This window comes from Carlito syrichta, unplaced genomic scaffold, assembly GCF_000164805.1.
Source record: "Carlito syrichta isolate Samal-C Ts95f unplaced genomic scaffold, Tarsius_syrichta-2.0.1 Scaffold115681, whole genome shotgun sequence".
In the NCBI taxonomy this organism is placed as follows: Eukaryota; Metazoa; Chordata; class Mammalia; order Primates; family Tarsiidae; genus Carlito; species Carlito syrichta.
In genome coordinates this window covers 1,026,641-1,053,618 of record NW_007059777.1, presented here as the reverse complement: position 1 = coordinate 1,053,618, position 26,978 = coordinate 1,026,641, and the positions used below count along the sequence as shown (strand labels likewise).

General features: G+C 53.3%; 2 protein-coding genes across 4 annotated transcripts in view; one reads left to right on the top strand and one right to left on the bottom strand.

The window, feature by feature from the left end:
• Nucleotides 1-3,597: 3,597 nt before the first annotated feature.
• ANKK1 (ankyrin repeat and kinase domain containing 1) lies at nt 3,598-15,513 on the top strand. The gene is made up of 8 exons (XM_008073447.1): nt 3,598-3,782; nt 8,740-9,034; nt 10,158-10,309; nt 10,562-10,611; nt 11,556-11,711; nt 12,521-12,639; nt 13,329-13,365; nt 14,210-15,513. The coding sequence occupies exons 1-8, from the start codon at nt 3,598-3,600 to the stop codon at nt 15,511-15,513; spliced, it is 2,298 nt and encodes a 765-aa protein (XP_008071638.1).
• Nucleotides 15,514-24,753: 9,240 nt separating this feature from the next.
• DRD2 (dopamine receptor D2) overlaps nt 24,754-26,978 on the bottom strand; it is a 16,627-nt gene continuing 14,402 nt past the window's right edge. For 2 of the 3 annotated variants that reach the window (XM_008073425.1, XM_008073436.1), the window contains one exon: nt 24,754-26,027. In XM_008073425.1, coding sequence (XP_008071616.1) covers nt 25,834-26,027 — 194 coding nt within the window. In that variant the 3' untranslated portion in view covers nt 24,754-25,833. The remainder of the gene's footprint in view (nt 26,028-26,978) is intronic. The other variant, XM_008073433.1, reaches the window with a different exon arrangement.

Sequence of the window (26,978 nt, the reverse complement as noted above, 5' to 3'; positions counted from 1 at the left end):
CCAGTTTGAATGCAAGTCTGATGGCTCATGCACCCTTGAATTTAACTGTGCTCCTATTGTCTGGTTCTATCCCTTTCTGTCTGGGAGTCTTGCTTCTTGAGCAGATATTTCAGTTTCCTGTATCCGTTCTCGCACCCTGACCAATACAACCTCACTTCAATACATAGGATACCAGAGGTTCGAGCCTGCCAAAACCTGTCCAGATGTCCTCTGTGACATGTTTGCAGGGTGGAGAATAGGGGCAGATCGGGGAACTTCCCTGTATGCAAATAACTTGTCATTCTGGTTGGGGAAGGGCTCACATGGGATTTCAGCATCTTCCAGATTATTGTGAAGTTGCTCCATCAGCTCCCTGGCTGGGAATGACAGCTGAAAAGTTTAGGTTCTCCAGAGACAATCACACACACATCCAAAAGTCACTTAATAATTCCAAGTCCAGGACATTTCCATCCTCAATCTGCCAAAATAAAATACACCAATAGAGTTCAATAGAAAGGACTCCAAGCATCTGGGGGTTAAAACCCCTATGGTTGAAATGTGTTTCTTGCCCCTTCTGGTGGCCATGGCTCATAGTTGGACTAAAACTACCTCAATATCCCTTCTCATTTGAGGGGAGGTGTGGGCAGTTACAGGTGGGGCTTTTCCGGCCAGCTCTCTCCTCTCTACACACTGGCTGCAGACTTCTCCACCAGGTATGATCTAGAAACTTCTGTACCAAGACCACTGGAAAGAGATCAGCAGCCTCTAAGTTAACCTTGCTCTTCCCAAATCTCTAAACCTCACCCCACTTATTAAGGAGGGACCCAGAGATTCTTTGTCTCAGTGATCCTATACTCAGAAGGGGTCCCTTCTCTTATATTGTCTCCCAGAGCTTGTCCAAACACTCCTAGACTTTTATCCTGGCCCACTTTTGGGAGATTAGAAGGAGCAGCAAAAACCCAGTCTAATGATGCATCGTTTGGGTAAACGCATATGTCTATTTTGCCTGACTCCTCAGAAGTCCCAGAGGTGCCTGAACCCACAGCTCAGCTGTTTCAACAGGTGGATCAACAGGAACACACCTTGGCTCCGGCATGTCTCTCCATATCCACCCTGTGGGAAATTCGCAGAGGTGTTTTATCTGGGATCCTGGCTGCCTGCCTTGAGCCCTAGGGGTCCCCTCCTCCAGAGCTGATGCATCTTCAACATTCCTGTGACAGCCTCTGCAGACAGCCAATGGCAGCTTCTGGTGTCCTGCCCTCCCTGGAGAGCCACTTTGGGTGTAACTGGGCCAGAAAGAACTGCTGAACGGATTCAGACTGTTCACCCCTGGCATTTCCTCTGGGAGTCTTACTGAATGTCAGAGATCTGGGCCCAAGTCAAACTTCCTCAGGGCCAGGAGGCTATTCACCTTCTCATCCTCCATGTTAACCCACCCAGAAGACCGCGCAAGGCCTCTTCTTGTCCTCCCGGTCTCTCTGACAATAACATCCGTATTGTCTTCCAAGCTTCCCTGGGGGGAGACTTTGAAACTTGTGGGGTGGAGTTTGCTGGCAGGGCTGCTCCAGGAGCAATAAGTTTTACCATCTCCTGCCTTTTCCAAACAAAGCAAGGGGCCTCTCTCTGGCACTGTCTTTGGGGTATGCAGGGTCCATCACCTCCAGCCACTTCCAGGGAGGTAGACTCTTTCCCCCATATTCATAAAAGGCTATAACCTGCTCCTCCCATGTCCAACCTATTTCCATAGGAACCAAGAGGCTGGGGTTTGAATGTCAACTACCCCTTACTAGTTCTGTGGCCACTGACTACTTACTGTCTTCAAGCTAATTCCCTCATTTGCAAATAGAGAGAAGTTGGCCCCATAATATTGCTTTGGGCTAAAACAAGATACTATCTGTAAAATTCATGCAGTAAGTAAAGTAGCTACTGATCCTGGAACAAAGTTAATGTTCAATTAATAGTGGCTCAGGGATCCCTGTGACAAATGCCTCCAGGCCCAATCTTCGGTTCTAAATCTGCTTGCCAGAATTGGGCCTAGAAGTTTCATGTAAGTTGTTATGGAAGGACTGAGTTCTCCATCTTTCATCAGGAGTCTTTTGTTCACCTGTCATGTCTATGGTGTTGCCTGGGTGTCTGGCCGGTCTGTGGCATGGATAAAGGGCTCTCCAGATTTGGGTCAAAGGCAAGGCATTTCATCCTCTGGCAGGGTAGGCTCCTCAAACTTGAGGATGGTCACTCTGTACATTCCCTGTGGACTTCAGCCCACCTGCCCAGCTGTAGGGGAGAAGCGGCTGACCCCACTGCCTTGCTGTAGTTTTCCCAGCTGCACCTGCCTCTGGGCCATTACTTGGTCAAGGTCTCAGGGAAGGACCATCTGTTTAGGCACGTGGAATTTGCTCTGCTCTGAGTGTCTCCGAGGTAAGAGGACCATCCCATAGACCCAGGACCCAGAGAAACTTCCAGGCTTGGCACCGGAAAGCCTTCCTCTCTTCTCGCTTGCAGCCCCAGTCATGGATCCAGGTAGCACCCACAGTGGATGCCAGGAAATAGGAAGGAACAGATAGCGCAGAGAAAGAATGCCAACATGTTGCCACTGCTTCTCTGGGCGCCCACGCTCCCACCAGGACAGCTTTCCGTCTATCCAGCAGCCAGGTGTGCCTCTTCAGGTTCCTTTTTCTCCCCTTCTATCCCAAATCTCTGTCCTCAACCCTCAGGTTAGATTCCTCGACAGCCCCAGGCTGCTGTGCTCTCACCTCCGCTCAGCCTGCCCTCCTTCCAGCAAAGGAGGCCCTGGTACCGCTGGTGCTTCCTCTGGTCCCTGGCAACAAGCCTCTCCTAGTAACAAAGGGCCAAGGAAAGGAGTCCACTTCCCCCGTAGCCACCACCAGGCAGGCGGTCCATCCCACTGAGGTCACAGCTGAGAGCAGTTCCAGGGAGGGGAGCTCCCTGCAGTTGCCCACCCCACTCTGTCCCTGAAGACCCCGCCCCAGTGACCTTTAGCACACCAAGATGGCTAACGAGCAAGCAAACAAAATCCAACACTGACAAGGAAGCATTAAACCAGCCCATCTAAGAGATTCAGTCCAGAAAATCCCCATTCAAATGTTCCGAACCCCAACCTTGCTGGGGAGGGCCAGGGATCCCTGCACCAGACGCCAAAGGGAACTGAGCTCTTCATAAACCCTTCTACCTAGGAGCTGCACGAATACATAGACTGACTTCCACTCGGGTTCATCATAACTGGGCCTGGTTACAGTGGGGCCAGCTTTCCTGGCTGGACTTCGCCCAGCCTGGGGACACCTTTCTTTCCCGGCAACCTTCCCTAGCTCAAGGGGTGAGAACAGGGAAAAACCAGAGGTTGAGACCCAGCAAAGATGTGGCTGTTTCCCAGGGACATATCCCTCCCTCTTCCCAGGCCCAAGTCGCTGGAACCGCAGGGCTCCGGGCGGGGATTTCCCCGCCCTAGCAGGGCAGGCTCGTTCCTCGAAGGGCGGGGAAGGAGGGAGGGCCGGCGAGACGTGCTCCCCCTCGCCAGGGAGCAGGAAGCCGCGGCTCCATCCCGGCTGCAGCCCGAGAGGGGAGCGGACGCGGGGAAGAGCCGGGGGCCGCGCCGACCCCATGGCCGCCGACCCCCCTGCGCAGCGGCTGGGCGGCCTCGCCGTCTTCACCCGCGAGGACTTCGAGGACCCCTGGCGCCGAGTGGCCAGCGGCGGCTTCGGACAGGTGTTCCAGGCGCGACACAAGCGCTGGAGGACCGAGTACGCCATCAAGTGCGCCCCTGGCCTCCCCCCGGACGCCACCAGGTACCTGCCTGCCCTGCCCCTCTCTTGGAGGGGAACCCAGACGAGCTTTTGGCCCGGTGAGCTTTCGAGGGAGGGGTCGACTGAGGCTGGGGCTTAGGATCGTCCCCTCAGCGTTTCTGAAGTCTACCCAGTGGCCTGAGTTTCCCAGGCTCAACCCTATGTGTCTCGTTCCTGAAACAGAGTCGGCACACCTGTTCGTGGAACCAACCGAGGTCAAACGTGCACTGCACGGGAACTACCCTCCATAGATGCCTTTGTCTTGGCTGGGCGTGGTGGTGGCTCTTGCCTGTAATCCCAGCACTTTGGGAGGCCAAGTCGGGAGGGTTGTTTGAGGCCAGAGGTTCAAGACTAGCCTGGGCAACATAGCGAGACCCCCGTCTCAAAAAATAAAATAGCGAAGAGGCGTTTGTCCCATCTGACCTTCCAGACGTGTATTGCCTCTTTCTTTCCAGCACCTCCTTCCTACTGAGTGCCCCGGTGGTAATGACTACTGTCCACTGTCCTCTGACTCCCTCCTCCTTACTCCAAACTCTCAAAGCAAGGCTGGACTTCCTGAGAGGCAGTGGCACTTGACTCGGTGATCTGTAGGGAACCACGTTCTCATCATGGCCATCTGGGGTGGCCCTGCCCTGCCAGTTCAGGCTGGGAGGGTGGGGGCTTGGGAGACAGAAACCTATTCAGGCCACCGAAGGGTCAGGTCTGGAATTCGTGATCTCTGTTTTTGCTTTTGTCCCTGACTGTCGTCACGTGCACTACAGCCTCGCTTTGGTGCACCTCCCTCTTTCTCCTCCTTCCTCTCTCCCACGGTGTCCACTCATCTCTGTCTTCCCATTGGGTGGGGCCCCAGTCTCATTACACATATTGGCATGCACTAGCTGTGTGCTCACCCCTTGCGGCCATGGAGGCCGTCGGGTTAAATCTGAACATGTTAACCATGTCCTCCTCCCCAGGCTCCCAGGACATCAAACAGAGAGGCTGGGGTGGGGTATCTCCTACTATTTGTCATGGTCTCTATGGTCACCATGCACACTCAAGACACAGCCTCAGGCCCTATATATTCAAACCAGTCTTTTCTCCCATTCGCGGGTCCTCAACCACTTCCTGAAGAGGGGGACAGTGAGCTAACCTGGGGCCCTCAACATCTGCCTGTTGGCTTTGGAATATGATCAGATTATTATAGGATTTGTCCAAATCACTTATAGCCTTTGGAATAAAGAATAAAAGGAAACAAATGGTGTTGACAAGACTCTACAGCTAGACGTTGATGGAAACTCCCACCACTTTCCCTTCCCAAGTTCTGGGGATTCCTTGGGTGGGCATGGCACGGAATTGATGATAGTGAATGCCTGCTCTGTGTGAGTACCATGCTAGGAGCTTCACATGTGTTACTTCACTGAATCCTCCTTTCGCTTATCCATTCCTTCGTCCACTTGACACATACATATTTCTCTCTTACTGTGTGTCAGGCTCTGTGTTACACCCTGGGATGTGATAATGATTGCAGCAGGTGTGTCCCTGCTCTCCTGGAGCTTGCAGCCTACTGGGAGAAAGACATTTACAGCAATCAAATGCAAATATGCTACTGTGAGAAGTGCAGGGAAGGAGAGATGTATGGTTTATGTGACTTTAGAGAGAGTTTGTGACCAGAAAGGGTTTCCCCAGGAAGTTACACTACAGCTGACATGTGAGGAACGAATGTGTTAAGTAGGTGAGGAACATTTCCCAGGAACAGACAACAGAGTGTGCAAAGGACCTGTGGCAGGAGTTAAGTACAAAAAAAAAATGGAATAAAGTCCATTGCGACTGGAATTGAGAGAGTGACGGAGCAGTGAAAAGCCACCGAGGGTTTACAACCAGGTATGAGTGGTAGCAGTGGGAAGAATCAATCAGATCTGCAGTGCAGAGAATGGACTGGAAGGTGTAGGGTGGATGCTGGTTCAGTTGGGAGATTTGTTTTCATCCGGACAAGCGGTGATTGGGGTCTAGACCAACGTGTTGGTGGTGGAGTTAGAGAGAAAGGAATGGATTCAGCCATACTTAGGAGGGAACAATTCACCCACCTTGATGCTGGATTGGCTAGGGGGTCACAAAGGGAAAGAGGAGTGTTAGGGTTAAGTCCATGTCTGGTTTGCCTGAAGGAGTGGAGGGTCTGTTCGAATGTCCATTCCACGTGTCTGTTTTGTTCACGTCTCTGTCTCCAGTGCCTAACACAAGGTTATTGTTCAGTACACATTTGTTGAATGGTGGTATTGGCCATTAATACAAAGAACATGAAAGAAGATCCAGGTTTGGAGAGGAAGATCATTCATTTGGTTTTGTACGTGTTGAGATCAAGTGTCTCTAAACAGCCAACAAGAGTTATCAAGTGAACTCCAGAGTAAAGGTTGGATCTAACATTATTAAAACCTGTGAGTCATTTGTTGCAGATGGTGGTTGGAGCCAGGGCATGGATGAGATTCGTTCATTCTAAGCACTAAGTGAACAAAATAAAGCCCCAGACCTCAGAATACTTATAACCTAATGGAGAAAGACATAAAATAAATAAATGATAAAATGTTTCATTATAGCATTTATGACCACCCAATGTTTTCTTGATTAAAATATGTAAAATATCATCTGATTTTCCAAGAAAAGCCTTGGTCTAAAAATAATAATGTGTGGGCCATCTGTGTATGGGGCGGTGGGGGGGATTGTCAGAGTAGGGTGGGGTTGTTATTTTATATAGACTTTTCTGTGAAATCCATACGAATCAGTAAGGATTTGAAGTAAATGAAGGAGGAATCCATGCAGCTCTATGAGGGATTCGTGTTCTAGGTAGAGGGAACAGCAGGTGCAAAGTCCTGAGATGAGATACACTGAGCAGAGTGGAGGAACAGCAAGAGGTTCGTGTGATAGGAGCACAGTGAGGAAGGAGTGATTAGTAGGAGATGAAGTCAACAAACTCTGTCTGGGGGTGGGGATGGACCTTGTAGGACTTTTCAACCATGTAAGAACCTTGGTGTTTCCTGTGAATGACAAGAGTCATGGGAGAGTCCTGGTCAGGGCAGCGACATGCTCTGACTTGGACTTTAAAAGTATCTCTCTGGCTTTCTGGGTATATATTTTGGAGGGGAAGAGGAATCGGTGAAGAGGCCAATGAAGTGACTTGAGCAAGATGCAAATGGGCCGAGATGGTGAGACGCAGTCAGCTTCCTGCTCTATAATATTTTGAAGTTGCAACTGTCAGGATTTGCTGATGGACTGGCAGTGGGGAGTGAGAAGAAGAAAAGAGGCACAGATGACACCAAGGTCCCTGTCTGAGATGGGTAGAGGCTCCATTCACTGAAATGAGGAAAGCTGAGGGAGGAGCAAGTTTTTAGGAGAGATTCGGACACATTTAGTATTGAATATCCAATCAGAGATGTTGAGATTGACTGGAGAAAGAGTATGGAGGGAGAGGTGGAGGGGAGAGTGGCGAGGACCCAGCCTGCAGTCAAGTAACACAATATGAGCTTGCAAAGGCAATGGAGAAGTGACCAGGAAGAGAGGAAGAAATCCAGAAGCATGTTGACACATCGCAGACGTACAGAAGTCAGAGATCTGAACTGTGAACTGCGGACTGGAAATTGTTCATGGGTTATAGCAACATGGAGGTCGTTGGCAGCCTTGGCAACAGCTGGGCAGTGAAGCGCGGACCCCAGAAACTAGATGCAGCTGGAGGGAGATGAGGAAGAGAAGACAGCCGTTCATGCTCTCAAGAAGTCTGAGTGTGATATGGGTTTGTGCAAGACAGCCACTATTATTCAGTATATACCACTATATCAATAATACACACTACTATTGATACTTTAGAAACCGAGGTCCAGAGACTCATTTGCCCAAGGACAGGCAGTTAACAAGTGGCAAAACTGGGATTTGAAATCAGGGCGTTGAGACCCCAGATCTCATGCTGTTCTGATGCCAGGGAGAGCGGGCGGCTTTTCCTGGAGGTCAAGTCTCTCTGGTTGGCTTCCCAGAGAGGTCCTGCGAGCACATTTCCTCCAGCTACCTCTGACTGCAGCACCAGCACCATTTTGCAAATACCATGGCTTCAAAAATGTCATTTCTCCTGAATCCCCATCTCCGTGATCCCTAAACAATCTCTAACAATTTGCATATTTACTGTTCTCTGGGCCCATACAGTGAAATGAGCCAGAGGGTTTGCAAACGGTTCTTTTGTAAGGCATTCCTTGGGTCTTGATTTCTAGTCCGTTCAACAAAGACGTATTGTGCGGGGCCTGGCGAGATGCTGAGAGCGTGGCGGACACAAGGATGAATGATTGCAGATCATCCATGAAATGGAACCCTGTGCAGCCACTGTAGCCCGTGACAGTGTGAAAAGTGCCCGCGCTCCATGTACCCTGTGACCCAAAGAGAAAGAGGAGGAGAAGGAAGCGAAAGGGAGGGAGAAAGGGAAAGAGACACCTGAACACATATCCTGAAAGAATATACCAAAATACCAACCGAGGCCCACTTCAGAAGGTTGGATTACCAGTGATTTATTTTTATTTTTTTTATAGCTCTCTGTAGTTTCTAGATTTTCTACAAGGTCCGTGTGTTCTTTTCATGATTAAAACAGCAATAAGCAATATTTTAAGACAGAAGCATGAGACATAATTATGGGTCCTCCAGGGACTTGAAATCTACTGGGGGCAACAACCATTGAGATGAATAGCTGAGATATGTGGCAAACTGTGATGTGGGATTTTTTGTGGCCACCTCTGTAGAATGGACTGGTGTCTGAGCCTGCGACTCCTTGACGTCCTGGCTTGGGGCTGCTGGCCACCTGAACTTTCATCAGAGCTGTCTGCTGGGCATCACTTCATGTCTCTCCTTCCTTCTCCTCTAGCTTGCAAGCTCCTAAGGCTCCTCTGGGTCCCCACAGTCCGGCATCATTGATAGGTCACCCTCTTCTACCTCTTGCTCCCCCTCTCCATAGCTTGGATGTGAACTGCCTCATTGAAGAAGCGGCCAAAATGGAGAAGATCAAGTTTCAGCACATCGTGTCCATCTACGGGGTATGCAGGCAGCCCCTGGGCATTGTGATGGAGTTCATGGCCAACGGCTCCCTGGAGAAGATACTGCCCACCCACAGCCTCTCCTGGCAGCTCAAGATCCGCATCATCCACGAGACCAGCTTGGCCATGAACTTCCTGCACAGCATTAAGCCACCTCTGCTCCACATGGACCTCAAGCCAGGCAACATCCTCCTGGATGGCAACATGCATGTCAAGGTGAGGGACCTGGTCGATCCCTTGACTCCATTTCTCCTCCAGGTAAGGAGAAATGACTGACTGGCTGGCCTGTCAACAATTTTAATGGACAAATTCTGAAGGCCGGGATCACAACTAAACAGATGGCTAAGTAGCAAACTTTGGTACATAAGGTTGGGTACGAGGATGCCCATATTAGTCCTATTTGAGTCTCAATTTCCCGTTTCTAAAATGGGTTGAATAATTGCTATCCCTCCCATTTTTTGCTTTGGGTGGGGATGTATGTAAATGAGATGATCCCTAGGATAGGTTACAATGGCCATTTGTCTCAGTTCCTAAAACATGTCACTCTCTTTTCTGCTCTGGGACCTTGACACATTCTATTTCCCTACTTCCCTCTATTTATCTTGCAAAGGTCTACTCATCTTTCAGCTCTTGGCTTAAAGATCACCTCCTCAGAGAGGTCTTCCTGATCCATCCCAAAGGTCTCCTGTTGTATACCTCCATTATGCCTCTGTTTCTTCATATGGCTACCCCCAATTGTAAATATGCAATGATTTGTAGAACTTCTTCATTAATGACTGTATCCTTAGCTTGAATAAGCATTTATGAGGGCACGGAATGTTGGGGGTGTCTCATTTTTCTTACATGCTGCCTGTTTCAGTCCACAACCCACTGGCTCTCAATGAATGGCTACTTGGCAAGTGAATGACTCAATGGACGGAAGCGGGGGGGGGTCAATGTACATGGTAGATTTATCAGTGTTTTAGGGCCTGTGGAGGTGGGGTGAACAACTCACTGAAGATGCCAACTTCATCCATAGTCTCGGCAGCACCTACCAAGTATTTACTACGTGCCAGGCACTAAGTGCTTTCTGCATGTCTCCTCCTTTAGTTCTCATAATAGCATTTTGAGTTAAGAACTCAGATTATTTCCATTTTACAGATGAGGAGACTGCGGCTCTGAGGAGATAAGTAACTTGTCCAAGATCACGCAGGTAGTCAGTGGTAGAGCTGGGAGACAGTGTTGAAGATCACTGCACTATCCTGGAACGGATAAGAGCAGGACTGGTGAGAAAGCAAAGCTGTTTATGGGATGCAAGACTCTGTTGCAACCCTATGCCTTGCCCCTGGCTTTCTCACAGATTTCAGACTTCGGCCTGTCCAAGTGGATGGAACAGTCCACCCGGATGCAGTACATCGAGAGGTCAGCTCTGCGGGGCACGCTCAGCTATATCCCCCCTGAGATGTTCCTGGAGAGTAACAAGGCCTCAGGGCCCAAATATGACGTGTACAGGTGAGCGGGAGGCGGGGCTCCATGCCATACCTCCAGGAGGCAGCTGGATGCCAACACCCTGCCTGGCCCCTGTGGTCCAACGGGCAGAGCAGGGATGAGGTCCAGCCTCTCCCTGCCCAGATGGGAGGAGGAGGGCTAGGGAGAACTCTGGCCAGAGAGGCCTGCCTGGGATTGTGTGCTCTCTAGGGCCCCCTGGCTGGGGTGATGGTGAATATCCCAAGTCACTCAGGGAGTGTTTTCCCCCTTCCACAGCTTCGGGATTGTCATCTGGGAGCTCCTCACTCAGAAGAAACCGTATTCAGGTAGCAGGCAGCTGTGGCTCTTTTGGGGGCACAGGGCGGGTCCCCAGATGGTCCTGGAAGGAGCCGTGGGAGGGCTGGGGTTATCAGATGGTTCCTGGAAGTGGCCACGGGAGGGCTGGGGTTATTGGCGTGGGGTCCTGGAAGTGGCCGTGGGAGGTCTGGGGTCCTGGAAAGGGCACGGAAGGCCTGGGGTTACCAGATGAGGTCCTGGAAGGTGCCGTGGGAGGTCTAGGGTTAGAGAAGGAACATGAGTGGCAGGTGTACAGGGACCACATTCTCTCCAGGGGTTCCTAGTCTCACCTTCCTTCCTCCCAGACTCTATATTCTATTTTTTTCTTTCTTTTTTGTCTAAAGAAAGTTGTTAAGGCTAGTCAAATGAAGCAGTGGGAATGGAGAAGGAACAAAGATATCTGTAACAGGTTTTGACCAATTAATTGTCAACACCACTACCCTCGGATCAGTCATAGCCCTTATAGTCTAGAGCTCACGTCACAGTAAAAGGAAAGATGAAGTCAGTCAAGCCCCAGCTCGTGCTTTTTGGCTCCACCTGACTCCCTTATGCCCTCTCCTGCCCTCTCCCACACATCCTCCATCCCTGCCACCTAGATGCCAGGTAAATAGACTGGCAGGACACGTGGGTAACCTTGAGATGTTGAAAGTCAGAACCTTCACCTAGGCCTTGTCTGTCAGTCCTGCCACCTTTAGATGGCACCTGCCTGCAAGGTGGAGTCATGTCCGGTCCTGAGGTTGGAGAAGGCCTAGGGGGACTTGGCTGCTCAAATCGAAAACTTGTGGTTGGTCAAAAATCTACCTGTTGATTCACCAAGCATTTGTGGAGCCCCTGCTGCAAACATACCTTCTTGGGACCCTCAGAGCCCCTGCCCTCCCACCCAGCCCCCTTGCCCTGCCTCCCAGCACCTGCACAGCCTGGATCTCCCTCGCAGGGTTCAACATGATGACCATTATCATCCGAGTAGCCACGGGCATGCGGCCCTCCCTGCAGCCTATCTCCGACAAATGGCCAGGCGAGGCCCAGCAGGTGGTGGCCCTGATGAGGCGCTGCTGGGACCAGGACCCCAAGAAGAGGCCGTGCTTTCTAGGTGCTTATCCAGCCTCACCTGCCCAGGGACTGGGACATGGGCGGGGCCAGGAGGAGAGATGTTTAGACCCAGGTCACTCCTGGGAGCTATGCAGAGAGACACCTGCAGCACTAGGGCCTAGAAGGACTTTTTAAGGTGGAGTCTGCATCACAGGGCTGGGAGGATGGTATTGGGAGCCAGGAGCAGATGAGGACAGAGGTCTATATGTTCACGTGTGTCCCTGTGGGAGGTAGAGTAGAATGCCCCCAGCCAGACATGGTAGCTCACGCCTGTAATCCCATCCCTTTGAGAGGCTGAGGCGAGAGAATTGCTGGCACCCAGGAATTCGAGAAAACCCTGGTTGCCAGAAGGCAGACGCCATAGCATCTAGGCCTGGTCCTGCCACTGAGCTCTCCAGCCAGGCCCTGGTTCTTTCAGGGCTACAGTGTCCTCATTTGTAAAAAGTTTCCAGACCATGAGATCACAGGCCTGGAATGAACCGTGAGGTTACCCAGTCCTCCGGGACTATGAGAAAGCGGTCATGTAAGTAGGTGTGAGCATCTTGGAGACTGCTCGGCCCTGCCCCCTGGTTCCATGGAAAAGGACTCTGATAACCAGAAGCATCAGGGACTTACAGAGGTACTCCTCTGGGACCCAAGTTTCCTGCCTCCTGTGGATGTGTGTGGATGCGTGTGGACCCAGGAATGCATGTGCGGGGTGGCGGGGGCGGGGGAGCGGATTACAGGCAATGTTTGAGTATCTAAAACAGGAGAAGGTCAGCGGGCCAGCCTGTGGCTTCCTTTTCCCTCTCTCTCTCCCTCATGGAACAGACATCACAGTGGAGACAGACATGCTGTTGTCTCTGCCACAGAGTCCTGTGGCAGACCCCGAGAGCGAGATGCTGGCCAGGAAGGTGTCCTGCAAGCCATCCCTGCACAGGTCCTGGGAGGTGAGTACATGGGCTGGGCAGACCTGTCTGTCATGCTGTCCTGGAGCCTGCTGTGTAGACTGCAGTGGCCTCTGGCAGGACACTGAATATTCATGCACGGCCTGTGTCCTTCCCAAGGCTGCCTGGCTGAAGGAGAACGTGGGGGACTGAAAGCCAGCCCACACTCTGCTCACCAAGCCAGCCTGCCCAGCTCAGGCTTCCTCCACCCAGAGGGTGATGGCTTTTCCTAATTTGCATGAAAGTGCTTTAAGGGCTAGTGGTGGCCTAGCTCAGAGCCCCTGGGAAAGACATGCCTTCTCTTGTATGTGTGGGATCAAGAAGAGCCCTGTCCTGCATGGGGAAGCCTTGGTTATCGCAAGCTTTCGTGCTGTAGGCGTCAATAGCATCCCTTTCCTGTCCCTACCCTAACACGGAAACCAGCCATGGGCTGAACCCACAGATACGCCCTGTGGTCCACCTGGCCCAAGGGGAAGGCAAGGCCCTGGGCCTCTTCTTGCTGGAGGGTCTCTCCTGCTCAGCATGTTCCTCTAGAAACACTGGGGGTAGCAATGGCAAAGGAGTCGGGTCTCCAGGGACAGGGTAGGAAGTGAGTCCTAACAGGCGTCTGGGAGCAATGGAGGGAGGGAAGGAGGGGAGCATGGCACACACCGGAACTGCCCCACTGACCTGCCCTGGTTCTGCTTCCCCAGGTCAGTGAGGAAGTCAGCCAGGAGCTAACAGACAATGGTGAGCACAGGGGTCACTGGTGAGACTGGAGAACTCACAGCAGAGGAGAAAGTAGAATCAACACACCCTCTCCCCATCCCCCTCCTCCCCTCCTCCCCAGGAGTTTTGGGGTCCTTTCCTAGCACCCAGCCATGTGTTCCAGAAATGCACATGCCCCCAGGGGGCCTGACTCTGCCTCCCCTCCAGGTCTGTGTCTTTGCACCACCTGGTTCCCCCTTCCTGACCTAAGAGGTTCTCAAGGTTGGCTGCACCCTGGAATCATTTGAGAGACTTTTTTTTTTGTTAATACCTGGAGTTCATCCTAGACTAATTAAATCAGAACCCATAGGGACTGGCCTGGGCAATAATCATTGCTGTTGTTTTTAATACTAATACTCCACTGGACAGATCAGGAGGAAGTGAATCCTTAAGACCTCAGGGAGAATTTTTAGATCATCGAACTCCAACCACTTGCATTTACCCCACCTCATCCCAGGCCCTCCTCCAAAAGCGCTCACCTACAGGATCTGTCCTCATGGTGGTGGAATGAGTTCAGCATTGCTCGGCTCCCTTTGCTGATCCAGGAGCTCAAAGAGGCAGAGAATTGGCTAAGGTCAAGGACACAGAAGCAGGATTTGCACCCAGACCTCCAGAGTCCATGCTCAGGACATATAGGATTCAGCTTCCAAGCTTCTGAAGCTGAACTGGAGTCCTGACAGTCATAACCGTGTAGAGAGCCATGCTATCAGGAAAGCCACTGCCCTTACCCTCTAGTCTCTGCTTCAGGAGGCAGGGGGATGGCCGAGATGACCTTCAGACAGGCCACAGGTCTTTTTTTTTCCCAACCCCACCTTCCTCCCAGCAGACTCCGGAGGGTACTCAAAGAGGGTCCTGGAGCTCTCCGACAGTGAGAGCTCCGTCCCGAGCGATCAGGAGCTGTGCGTCTACGAGAACAAGGTCACTCCCCTGCACTTCCTGGTGGCCCAGGGCAGCATGGAGCAGGTGAAACTGCTGCTGGCCCACGAGGTAGATGTGGACTGCCAGACGGCCTCTGGCTACACGCCTCTCCTCATCGCTGCCCAGGACCAGCAGCCCGACCTCTGTGCCCTGCTTTTAGCTCACGGTGCTGATGCCAACCTGGCAGACGAGGACGGCTGGGCGCCGCTGCACTTTGCAGCCCAGAATGGGGACGACCACACCGCGCGCCTGCTCTTGGACCACGGGGCCCATGTGGACACCCAGGAGCACGAGGGCTGGACCCCGCTTCACCTGGCTGCACAGAACAACTTTGAGAATGTGGCTCGGCTTCTGGTCTCCCGTCAAGCGGACCCCAACGTGCGTGATACCGAGGGCAAGACCTCCCTCCATGTGGCTGCCTACTTTGGCCATATCAGCCTAGTCAAGCTACTGACAGGCCAGGGGGCTGACTTGGACGCTCAGCAGAGAAACCTGAGGACACCGCTGCACCTGGCGGCAGAGCGGGGCAAAGTGAGGGCCGTCCAACACCTGCTGAAGAGTGGGGCGGCCCCGGATATCCTTGACCAGAGTGGTTACGGCCCACTGCACACTGCGGCTGCCAGGGGCAAGTACCTTATCTGCAAGATGCTACTCAGGTATGGAGCCAGCCTCGAGCTGCCCACCCAGCAGGGCTGGACACCCCTGCATCTAGCAGCCTACAAGGGCCACCTGGAGATCATCCACCTGCTGACCGAGAGCCATGCAGACTTGGATGCTCTCGGGGGCATGGGCTGGACTCCCTTGCACCTAGCTGCCTGCCACAGAGAGGAGGTGGTGGTGTCGGCGCTGCTGCGGTGTGGGGCTGACCCCAATGTGGCCGAACAGTCAGGCTGGACACCCCTCCACCTGGCAGTCCAAAGGGGCGCCTTCCTGAGTGTCATCAGCCTCCTGGAGCACCGTGCAAATGTCTGCGCCCGCAACAAGGTGGGCTGGACACCTGCCCACCTAGCTGCCCTCAAGGGCAACACGGCCATCCTTAAAGTGTTGGTCAAGGCTGGTGCCCAACTGGATGTCCAAGATGGAGTGGGCTGCACGCCCCGGCAGCTGGCCCTCCATAGCCAGAAGCAGAGCATGCTGGCCTTCCTAGAGGGCAAGGAGCCCTCACTGGCCATTCTGGGTGGTGCTGAGCCAGAAGCCCAGACGGAAGTTTAGACAGCTTGATGTCTCCTCTTCTGGATAGAGGAATTGGTGCGCATGAAACCGGGCCTCTTCCCCATCTGCTCACTTGCCTCTTTCTCCTTGAGAGGAGACAGGAAACTGGTCTTCTGCGTGTTGGGGGAAGGGGAATAAGGGCTACTGGGCTGCAACTGGGGAAGGGGCCCCTGGCTTGGCCGCTTAGCACTTTCTCCAGGTCATCTCCAGCCGATCCTAGGCCTCCTCCTCCTCCTTTATGGGAACCCAAGCCCACGAGGAGTGTTCCCTCTCCAGTCCCAAGACTCCTGCCACCTCTAGCTACATGCTCAAGTCCACAGAGTCCTTGCTGCCTAAGAAATTCCCTCTGAGATCACAGGGAGGCATGGCAGTGAGGGAAGTGGATTCCTCCCAGCTCTTGTCTTGTGTTTGTGGCCTCTTACCTCAGGCTAGGGCAGAAGAGCCAGTCACATCTGCTCTGCTCAAGGGCTAGGAGCTAAATATTCAGAAGAAATTGCTGCTCACTATTTAAAATCCCAGCCAGTCTCCTGTCGGCACACTGAACACACCTTCCCGATGACCCTGGTTGTAATGCCTGGCTCTCCCTCACAGTCTCTTGGGAGAGAAGAGAGGGTGCACTCCAACTGTGGATGAATGATCCCGTGTGGAAACAAGATCACTGGTCCTCAGTTCTCCTGTCTTTGTGCCCAGTTACATGGTCAGGTTTCAAACCCAGAAGTCAATAAAGCCGTAAGTCTGAGTGTCTCCTTTAGAGACAGGTTGACCTATGGAACCAGGTTATGTATCAGGGCCAGCAGTGTTAGTGTGGTGTGCATGTGCATGTATGTGTGATTTGTCCGGTGTGTGTGTGCATAATCCGTGCACATAAGTTCACATGGGGTCAGGGAGGCAGTACAGCTGAGGGAAAGTGAGGTGGTAATGATGGTGAGGGGTGGGTTGTCTGGGTTCAGTACAGAGTTCAAGGGCGGGGACCTTTCTCAACAGCAGTGGCTCAGAGAGCTCAACTCCTGTAACCACACCCTGGCCACCTGCCAGCTAGGCTGTCCTGTCCTGCTGGTTGTGGGCAGGCTGGGGCAGGCCTGGAGTTGCTCATACTGACTTTGTGTGACTGGGACCTTGGTTCAGCGCCAGTGGGTTTCTAGGTAAGCAGCTGACTGTCGGGAGGGGGTGGGGGCAGGACAGGTGCCCTGGGGTCCTATCCTGCTCCCTCTGCCTTCCACACTGCTAGAAAACACAGCAAAAGTAGTCCCTCCAACTCAAGGATGTTTGTCAGAGAAAGGGGATTGTGGTCCCAACTACTATCCAGCTCTGATCCCTGAGCAGTTGGCATGCCTGCCTTTGCATGCCCTCCTCCAGGGCTGGGCACTCCAGGCTGGGCACAGGGCCACCAGCCAGCAGCCTCGTGTCAGCATGGGGTGAGAAAGGCGGGGTAGAGGAAACCTGTTGCCCCTCATCCAATCCTGATGAATGCTTGAGTCCCTTTTAGCAGAGCATCCTCCATCCTTCGGCCTCTGGACCGTGACTCCAGCCTGCTGGGCCCTGGACACTTTACCCCCACCTGGCCACAGCCTATGGCCACTACGAAAGCCAGGTGTGAGCCCAGGGAACTAGGATATGTCCTAGAGCAGTAGCTATAAATCAAGCCTGCACATTAGAATCTCTGGGTGAGGAGTGTTTTAAATATATTAATACCTGGCCTCTACCCTTGACCAGAATTAACTCAGAGAGAATCCCCAGGGTAGGATCCTGGCATAAGCATCATTAACAATTCTCAGGTGACTCTGAAGAGCAGCCAAAGGGCTGAGAACAAGCACCAGGGGGCGTCCCATGTGTCCTTTCTTAGCATAGCTATGAAGACAGTCACTGACCAGCATCCCTGGGGGTCAGGGATCCTTTCCTTTCTTGTTAGGCTGAGGAGGGACTCCTGAAGACTGGGGGCAGGGGACATTCAGCAGCCCATTCCATCCTCCTACTCTGCTGGCCACCTGGCCCAATATTTTTGGTCTCACTAAGACTAAGCCTTAGGCAAAACTTGTAGTTAAAGATGCCCCTAGGAGCTCTGTCTCTCCCAGAACAGGCAGGAGCAGAAGGAGGGAAGTGGAGAGGGCACGGGGCGATGTGCTTCTCCTCACAACCCTGAAGCCTGAGTCTAGGTCTAAATCTGGGATCCTACAAGAGCCAGAGGCAGCTCTGGGGCTACATAGTCATAGCCAGCTGAGCTCAGAGCTCTCGGTGGGAATGGAGTGAATGAAAGGCGGGAACATGACTGGCTATCCTGTCGGAGAGAGCTGGAGAACAGACCTTGAAGAAAAGAATTAGCATAGATGATCCTTTCGAACCCAGTGTCCAATGAATGGTAGAGATCCCATGGAAATGTGGACAGGACTATCCCTAGGAAGAATTTCGGCTCTGGTCCTGAGTCTAGGTAGAGATCCTCAGACCCGGCTTCCTGCACTCCCTTATTCCAAGAGGTGGTGATTTCAGGCCAGCCCTGGCCAACATGGTTCCTTCCTTTTCTGTCAGCACCCTCTCCTTCCTTTTCAAGCTACCCGTTGCCAGACACAGACTCATACAGTCGCACACAGACACCACAGCATCCACCTTGAGTCCCATTTCAACACAGCTCCCTTCTAGAGGCTTCCTAGAGATGTTTACAATTGGGTTTTGGCAATATCCTTGAAATCTCAGAGGAGAGGGTCTCTAGTTGACTTTCAAGCCAGGTTTAGGGGAGATCAGGGTTGGGGAGAGTAGAAACTCCCCTAGTTTCTTACTGGGCATCTTCACTTTGAAGTCCTATACACCCCTGAAGCTCAAAATGTCCCCAAAATGAACATTCCCTTCCCCCTTCACAAGTCTAGCTTCACCCTTTAGCCCCACTTGAGTTAAGAGTCTCTAAACTCCCAACCAAGGGGTCACCCTGGACGGGAGGGTGGAAGCCTTCTACATCCGCACTGCTCAATAGGGCCGCCACCAGCCACATGTGCTGCTGAGCACTTGAAATGTAGCTAGTGCGACCACAGAATCGAATGTTTACTTTCAGTAAATGTAAGGAGCTAGCCACATACAGGCAGGGGACAGCACTGCCTGTGCCCATCTTGTTCCTCCAGTCGGGGGCCATGCTGAGTAAGGTTGATCAAGAGGGACTTTCTGGAAGATGTAGATGTTGAATGAGGACATGGACAGAACCAAGGAGGGGCAAGGCCTGGACTGGTGGCAGGGGGCAGAGGATGGGCTGGGGGATATGAAAGAGACACAGCTGTCTGTGGGGAGCAGACAGTGACGAGCAGATGGAGAGGCAGCATTATTTGGGTGGGGGTGGGGAGGGGCCCATTCTGATTAGAGATTGGACTCAGTGTGAGTTTCTGTCCTTTCCTGGGGGGGATGCAATCAATCAGAGTGCACCCTACATTTCAAAGACCCTTTCTGCTGCGTGCAGGCTGAGGAAATGGGGTGTGGCCAGGGCTTCCGAGCCAGAGACCTGGATTTGAGTTTTGATTCTGCCCTTTGCTAGCTGTGGACTTTCCCTAGACTTTCTGGGCTTCAGTCTCCATATCTGTAACAGACTTTTTGTTGTGAGAATGCAACTAGATCATACATATCTGCCCCCCACACTGGTATCCACCATCGCTTCACTCCTTGTCTTTCTGTTCCCGCCCTTTCTCACTGACACCACTCAGTTCACCCCCTCATTACCCTCTACCCAGACGAGAGCCTCCTTTTTTTATCCTAAACCCTGCCTGAACCAATCCAGCCCTCCCCAAGAAGGACAGTCTTGGGCCCTGGGACATGGGATCATCTAGCCTGACTGCCTCCAGAAATGCAGACAGCCCAGTTTGTTCTCCTGGGTGGCTCCTTTGTGCTGGGAGAAGGAGACCATTGGTGGAACCTTCCCAGTTATGGGGCCAGGAAACCAGGAGTTGCAGGGAGGTTTGGCAAGCTGCATCAACTATTCAAGTGTAGGGCAAAAAGCCAAGCAGACTTCTGTGGCTGTTTCAGAAGGCAGGCAGGATTGCAGGGATCAGCAGAATGCTCCTTAGGGCTGAAAAGGCCTATGGACTCATCCTAGAAGTAGCAAAGAAATGAGGAGACTCAGGGGAGATGGTGTCCCGCTCCAAGCCAACCTGGGGGACTGAGCCCCAAGGAAAGAATAACAAGGACTGGCTGAGAGAGGGAAAGAAGCAGGCCTCTGGGCCTGTGGCAGGGAGTGGGGGAGAGGGAGCCCCAGGGCTCCCCAAACATAGGAATGGCAGCTCTGGTCATCTCTTCAGGAACATTTATTCCCTGCCTGCTCCTTTGGTCACCAGAAGAACACATCTCCATAGCCTACTATAGCCTGTCAGTCAGTTAGGACTCCAGCCTCCTCTAAACCCTACAGCTTTGCCACAGTACTCACCAGCCCCAGGCCCACACCATGTTCCCTCTTCCCATGATGCTCTGCGTCCCCTTCTCCTGGCAGTGCCGGTTGGGGTCCTATGATCCACCTTGACTGACCCTGCCCATGAAGCCCTCTCTGTTTGCCTGTCAAGTATGCTCCTGGAGGCGGCTGCTCCCTCCTGAAAGGCGTTCTGTCCCCACGCCCTGGGCAGTGAAGCTGAGAGAGCCGTTCTCCAGTCATTGTCCCTGCTGAATGCATTCCACATCACCATGTCCTGCTTGTCTCTGCATTCTATCCCATCCTCTCTCCTTGCCTCCGTGTCCGGGGCACAGAAGGTGCTCCACCCACGTTTGCTGAGTTGGATTATAGGCAGCAGGGATTTTTGCTGTGAGAGACAGACGGTAGGAGCCAGGCTGGGCTGAGGCAGAGGAAGGAAGCTGTGAGAAGTTGGGTTTAGTAGACCCAGGCAGGCACACTTGAGTGCAAATCCTGGTTGAGCCACCCACTAGTTGTTGGACCTCTTAGCCTAGGTAGCATCATCTTGCAGCGATAATGCTTATTTCTGGGTCATTATAAGGATTAAGTCCCATGCCATGCCAGCCTAAGGGCGAGGCAGTTAGTAAGCATTCGACACATTAGTGATGTGCACTTGCTCTGAAATCAGAGACATTTTTCTCTTGAGATAAGGTGTTGACAGCCCAGCCTTTGGGAGCCTTTGGTGAGGAGGCTCTTGGAAACCTCCACCTGTTTTCCTTTGCTAATGCATTCAGGGAAGGAAAGGAAGCTTCTCTTTCTTTTTTTTTTTCTTTTCTTTTCCTTTTTTTTTTGAGTTGGAATCTCACTCTGTCGTCCAGACTGGAGTACAGTGGCCGCCCCCAGTCACTGCAGCCTCGACCTGCTAGGCTCCGGTGATCCTTCTGCCTCACCTTCCAAGTAGCCGGAATTACAGGCATGCGCTACCATGCCCAGCTGATTTTTTGTTTTATTGTAGAGATGAGGTCTCCCTGCCCAGGTGGGTCTCGAACACGCGGGCTCAGGCAATCCACTCATTTCAGCCTCCCAAAGGCATGGGATTACAGGCTGAGCCACCGAGCCCGGCTTAATTTTTGATTAATTGTAGAGATGAGGTCTCGCTAAATTGCCCAGGCGGGTCTCGAACCCGTGGGCTCAGGCAATCCATTCACCTCGGCCTCCCAAGTCGCGGGATTACAGGTTGAGCCACCGAGCCTGGCTCAGGCTCTTTCAGTGCCTTGGTGTGGGCTGTGACACTGAGACCTCCTGGAACACACTGTCAGGTCGGGGCAAACCCCACTGCTCCATTATGACCGCCGAGAGAGTGGTGAGGACAATCCACAGCCTATTACTAAATGCGTGGGCCAGGTCCCTGTCGTCAACTTTTCTGACTCTGCAACCCAGAGCAACATCCGCTGGGGGGAGGGAGCCAGACAGAACTTGTCTTTTCTGGGGCAACGTCCTCCCTGTCTTGCTCATCTCATGCCTTCCTTGCCCTGGAGGCAGCATGGAGTCTGGCCTCCAAATGGCCCTCTTCCCACAGCTTGTACACTCCTAAGAACCACAGGACCGAGTGTCGGTGTTGGGCATGGTCAGGAAAACCCAGAAGCTGTGGAAGCCGTAGGTTTGTTTCTCCACAGCCTCTTGCCCCAGACCCTGCCCCTCCCTCCCATCCCCGAATGGTGCCACCTCTTCCCCTCACCCATGGCTCCCAAGATGCCAGTGAGGCTGGCCTCACAGACACAGTCCTGGGTCTCAGATGCCAGGTGTGAATGTGGAAGGAAGCCACAGGCCAGTGTGGGGTCATGCAGCATTCCCTATGGACGTGGGGCTGTCTAGGGCTCCAAATGGAAGTGAAAGGCCTCTCCAGGTCGGCGTTCTGGCCAGCAGCTCTTGCCCGTTCCCTCTTCTGGGACTACCCTGGACCTCTGCTCTGGTGAGGCTTTATTTGCTGTCCTTACCAGGTACCCCCTTCCGCTGTCCCCCTAACCTCACAAAGTCAGGGTGTGTCTACCTACACCAAAGATGGGCTGCTCCCCCAACTTCTTCCTGCCTCCCCTGGACCCCCAAAACCTGCCAGTGGTAGAGTCAGGGGTGCATGTTTGGCAGGAGAGGACGCTCAGGCACATGGATACCCCGGTTCTGGCCCTCTCACTACGCAAACTACACTAATAAATGCACCCCCGCTCTGCCCCACCACCCATCCGCTTGGGGGTGTTACCCTACTGGTCTTGTCCCAAACAATGTTTCCTCCTCTGTCTTGTTAGTTTTTTTGAGTCAGGGTCTCCCTTTGTCACTCAGGCTGGAGTACAGTGACACAATCACGGCTCATCACAACCTCAACCAACTGGGCTCAGGCAATCCTTCCATCTCAGCTTCTGAGTAGCTGGGACTACAGGTACACACCACCATACCTGGCTAAATTGTTTTTTTGTAGGAATGAGGTCTCATCATGCTTCCCAGGCTGGTCTCGAACTCCTGGGCTCAAATGATCCTCTTGCCTCAGCCTCCCAAAGTGCTGTGATTATAGGCATGAGCCGCTGCACCCAGCCCGCTATCTTTTAAAAAAGAAAATCTGACCACACTAGCCTCTCCCAATTGGTCAGGGCTGGTCAGGATGAGACCTTAAAAGGCTTAACTTCTGCAAGTGGAGCTCATAGGAATATCCCCCAACCACCCACCTCACTGGGGAGGTTAGGAGAAGCACACACTCTCAAGGAAGGCAAACCCCATGGTGGCCCCCTGCATAGGTGGGAACTCAAGTTCCTGACACAGCCTGGGGGCCTGAGACCCAAAAGGGCAGCAGCTAAGTGGGGGAGGGTTGAGTCAGCTGGTAAAGGAAGCCATGCAGTTCCTGGGGACAGGGATGGTTTAGGAAGAGACCCCAGGTAGGTGGGGATGCTGAAAATGTCCCCAAGGCAGTCCAGTCTTCATGTTCCTCCTTGCAGGCAAATGGCTGCAACTGTTCTGAGATTCCCTGGAAAACAGGAGCTGCAGTTGCTTCTTTCAGAGTTTCCTGACCACCTTCTTTACTGTTTTATTCCCAGTCCCTCACCTGGGACCTGGAGCACAATAGTTGCTCAATAATATTCACTGGGTAAGGCACAACAGATGGGTGGATAGGTGGATGAAATGACACAACTTCTTAGCCTGCCGGACTGCACACCTTCTCAGCTCCTGGGACCTTCCCCCGGCCACGGCCATCTGGGACTTGTCCAGGACCCACCTGGGGAAGAATAGGGTTTGAAGCCTCGAAGACGTGCAGTCCCATCTGGATCTGCTCCTTTGTAAATGCATGACTGTTTCTCATCTTGGATGACATATGCAAAGCGTCCAGCTGTGTCTGACCCTTGGGTGGTGATCCCCTGATGTGCTCTAGGAAAGATTGGGCAAGGGGGCAGTGCAGACTCCACCTGCTTAAACGCTAATGAATGCTCCTTCCATGGAAAGGCATTCTGCATAGCGACACAGGCACAGACTGAAACACAGGGAGAGAGGAGTGAATGAACATCGGAGGGCTTCCTTTCTCCCCTCACTGTCGAGAGAAAGGGGTCTTTTTCAGTGCCTTTTTGGAGAGAGCCAGAGCCTGGGCTGCCCCCTTCCACCTCTGTGCTCCCAGGTCCCCCTCCTCCCATTTCTTTGCCCCTGAAGTGCTGAGGGGGGAGGGGGTGGAGCCCAGCCCTCCCCCTGCCCACTCTAGCTGTCAATCTGCTGTCTGGCAGAAAGACTTGAAGCCTCCTGACAACTGTGGGCAACTTTCCCCAGCCCCGCCTCCCGCCCCTGCCCTACCCTCTTCCCCTCTACTCCCTGTTAGTGCTCTGGGGCTGGTTCCCCTCCCTCCCTCTCTTCTTCCCCCCTTTCTTCTTCTGGCTGTTTCCCTTGTGTATCTCTTCCAGTTCTCACAGCTGATAAACCTGTCTGCCCTCGTAAGATTTCTAACAACAAGATAAATCTCCAAGCTCCCATCCAGGTCAAGATCTGCCACAGACTAAGAGCATGGTGTACACGTATTTGTGTGTGTGTGTGTGTGTGTGTGTGTTTGGTTATAGGGTGCATATTAGCAGCTGAGAGGTCCCTGAGGCTTCTGGCCCCCTGGGGGTCTGACGCCTTCCCCGGGAGATAGGCACTAAATTATTGCCCCCTTGAGCTGAACCCTTGAGCCTACTTTGCCCACCTTCTGGAATCAGGGTGCTTTTGGGGACAGGAGCCTCTACCAGGGCTTAGTGCTACATGCAGGTTCAGGGAGAGGATCAAAGTCCATAATTAAATGTTCAGGGCAAGGTAAGTGCTCCAAACTTTGGTGCTAAAAATATTGTATTTAGCATGCAAATTATGCCCTGACAGCTCCCCAGAGCCTGAGTCCGTGTGGGTGCTGGCAGGTTGTTTGTCATCACCCCTGTTATTCTCAACGTGGTAAGAATATTCCTTCTTCACTGGGTTGATTTATATTTCATTTTTAGAAAGCCAAGTTTCTGCGGTCGGGGCAGGGCCGAACTGAAGCCCCAGAAGGCTTAGTCTTCAGGCCGAGAGGAGGGAGAACTGTCTGGGCTGCAGCACTCAGGGCTGTCCCTGTTCCCCTCGGCCTGCCCCAGAGCAAGGGAACCTTGACAGGAGACAGGAGACAAGGCAAGAGACCCAGACAGACACAGGCAATGCCTACACTTCAAAAGCCACCTTTGCCATGGAGCCTTCTCTGCCCTGGTGGGCCATAAGGACAAGGGATGGGTCCTTTGGAGATACCAGGACTGGAGAGGGGAAGGCGGAGAAGTGGGGACAGCCTGGCCGGCCTCGGGTAGGACCCTGCCAGTCACACAGGGTTTGGCTAGGGATGCAGGTAGTGCTACTCCCTTCTACCAAGGGCCCTTGAGAGCAACTCTTGTCAAAGTTTTATTAGTTTGGTGCATGGATAGTGATGTTACAGAGTCTGGGGCCTGGGGGCTCCCCCAAGCTGCAGCTTCCCCTCCTCCCTCAGGGCAGGGCCAGGCCAGGCCGGGCCAAATGGTATTCAGCAGCCTCTTAGCCATGGGCTCCTCTAAGGCAGAGGCAGTGGAAGGGAAGGGAGACCGGAGAGAGAAGAGGCCAAAAAGGAATAGAAAAGGGAAGTGGTTTCGCATCAGAGTATGGCAGGAGCCTCAGACGCCCCCTCCAGCCCAGGCCAGACGTGGTTCCAAGGCCTGGCCTCCCTGTCTGATCCCAGGCTGCTGGCATTTGCCACGAGAAGGGACACATCGGAGGGCTGGCAGAAGGCGGCCGGGCGGGCTGGGGCTAGGAGTTCCTCTCGCCACAGACCCTCTCAGGGGCCTTCGAGACTGAGGGTTTCCCCTTCAGAGTGTGTGGAAAAGGCAGGGAGGGGGAGCCATAAAGGGGTGAGGTGGATCAGGACCCACTGACGTGGAAAAGGAGGCTGCCGTTGGGCCTGGAAGGAGCAAGATTTTTGGTCTGGGCATCCCTGGGGTCCATCTTGCAGTCTGGAATATACATGGGTCTCCCAGGACTGAAGTGCTGTGGGACCTTGACAAGAGTGCTTGCTTCCCTCCCGTGGCCTATGGGCTGTGAATGGTCCATCCTTTCTCACCGCCAGCTCTAAGCCCGCCAAACAGAGAGCACTCGGCCCCATGACCCCCAGGAAGATCAAGGAAGGTGGCTGCATCTTTGGTGCCGAGGAAGGGGAGGGCTGAAGGTGGGAGGGGGACGCTGTGAGCCAGAGGATTCAGCCCCAGGGCCGGTACCACACCCAGCTCCCTAGCACTACCCTGGCCGAGTGAGGGTATGCAGGTAGCGAGGGGCGTGGAGCCAAGTGAACACTGCAGGGCCCGCCTGGGTGAGGAGGAGGCCGATCCACCCCAGGCCTTCCTGCCCACGGTTCACAGGGGTGAGGCCGGCCGGCCTGGGCAGGGAGACGAGAAGCAGGCTGCTATGCGGGCAGGTGGCAGTCAGCAATGGAGGATCTTCAGGAAGGCCTTGCGGAACTCGATGTTGAAGGTGGTGTAGATGATGGGATTCACGGCGCTGTTGACGTAGCCCAGCCACGTGAAGGCGCTGTACAGGACGGGCGGGATGTTGCAGTCACAGTGTATGTTCAGGATGTGTGTGATGAAGAAGGGCAGCCAGCAGATGATGAACACGCCTGGGGGAGAGGGCGCCGTCAGGCCGGTCCCCAGGGCTGGGGGATGCCCACGCCCAGAGGACACCCATGCTCGGTACACTTGGCTTGTGAGCTAGGACAGCCGGCTGCAGCTGCAAGAGCACTGCAGACAAGGCCTGGTCTTGGATTCCAGACCTGTCTCTGACACCCAATTGCAGGGAAGATCCCTGCGGCTCCCTCAGCCCCATTTTCCTCATCTGACAGGTGGAGCTAATCCCACCTACCTTCTAGGGAAGGATACTCGGTTTAAAAACAAATCCAAAAGGTTACCCTTCTGACCCAAGTCAGCCAGCAGATGGAAATATCTACTCTACATCAAGGTTGTCCTTGAGAACAATGTCTTCCCTGCCAGCTGGAGTGGAGGGAATCTGCTCATGGCAAACACAGTCTGGGGAAAGTTCTCATGGCATCTCTGCGAGGTAGGTGGGAAACAGGCTCCCAAGGGCTCTGAGATGTACCCAAGGCCACGTGCCCTGGAGCATTAGAGATGGGAGCCAAACTCCAGTCTATCCAGGTCCCCAAGTGGCTGAGCTCTTGGTCCAGCCTTCCCTTGATTTCTCCAGCTGCAATGGACACACACCTGGCTGGTCCTGCTTAGGGCGGACCCTCGGTGTGGAGGCAGCATATACACAGAATGCTCTACAGGCACAGGAGACGCCCAGGGGACTAAGCTGTATCTGGGAAGAACAGGGCCACAGAGCAGAGCCCCTATGGAGCAGCAGAGGGCCCGGCTCCAACCCATGTCCAGCCCCATGAACATAGGTGGTCCCTTACCCTGCTGGCACTACATACTGTCACTCATAAAACAAGGGCAGTCACCCCTGCCCCACTCATGCCCTGGATTGTGGGGTAGGTGCTCATGGAAGGCAGAGTCACATAGGACCCTGCTTTTTTTTTTTTGAGTTGGAGTCTCACTCTGTTGCCCAGACTGGA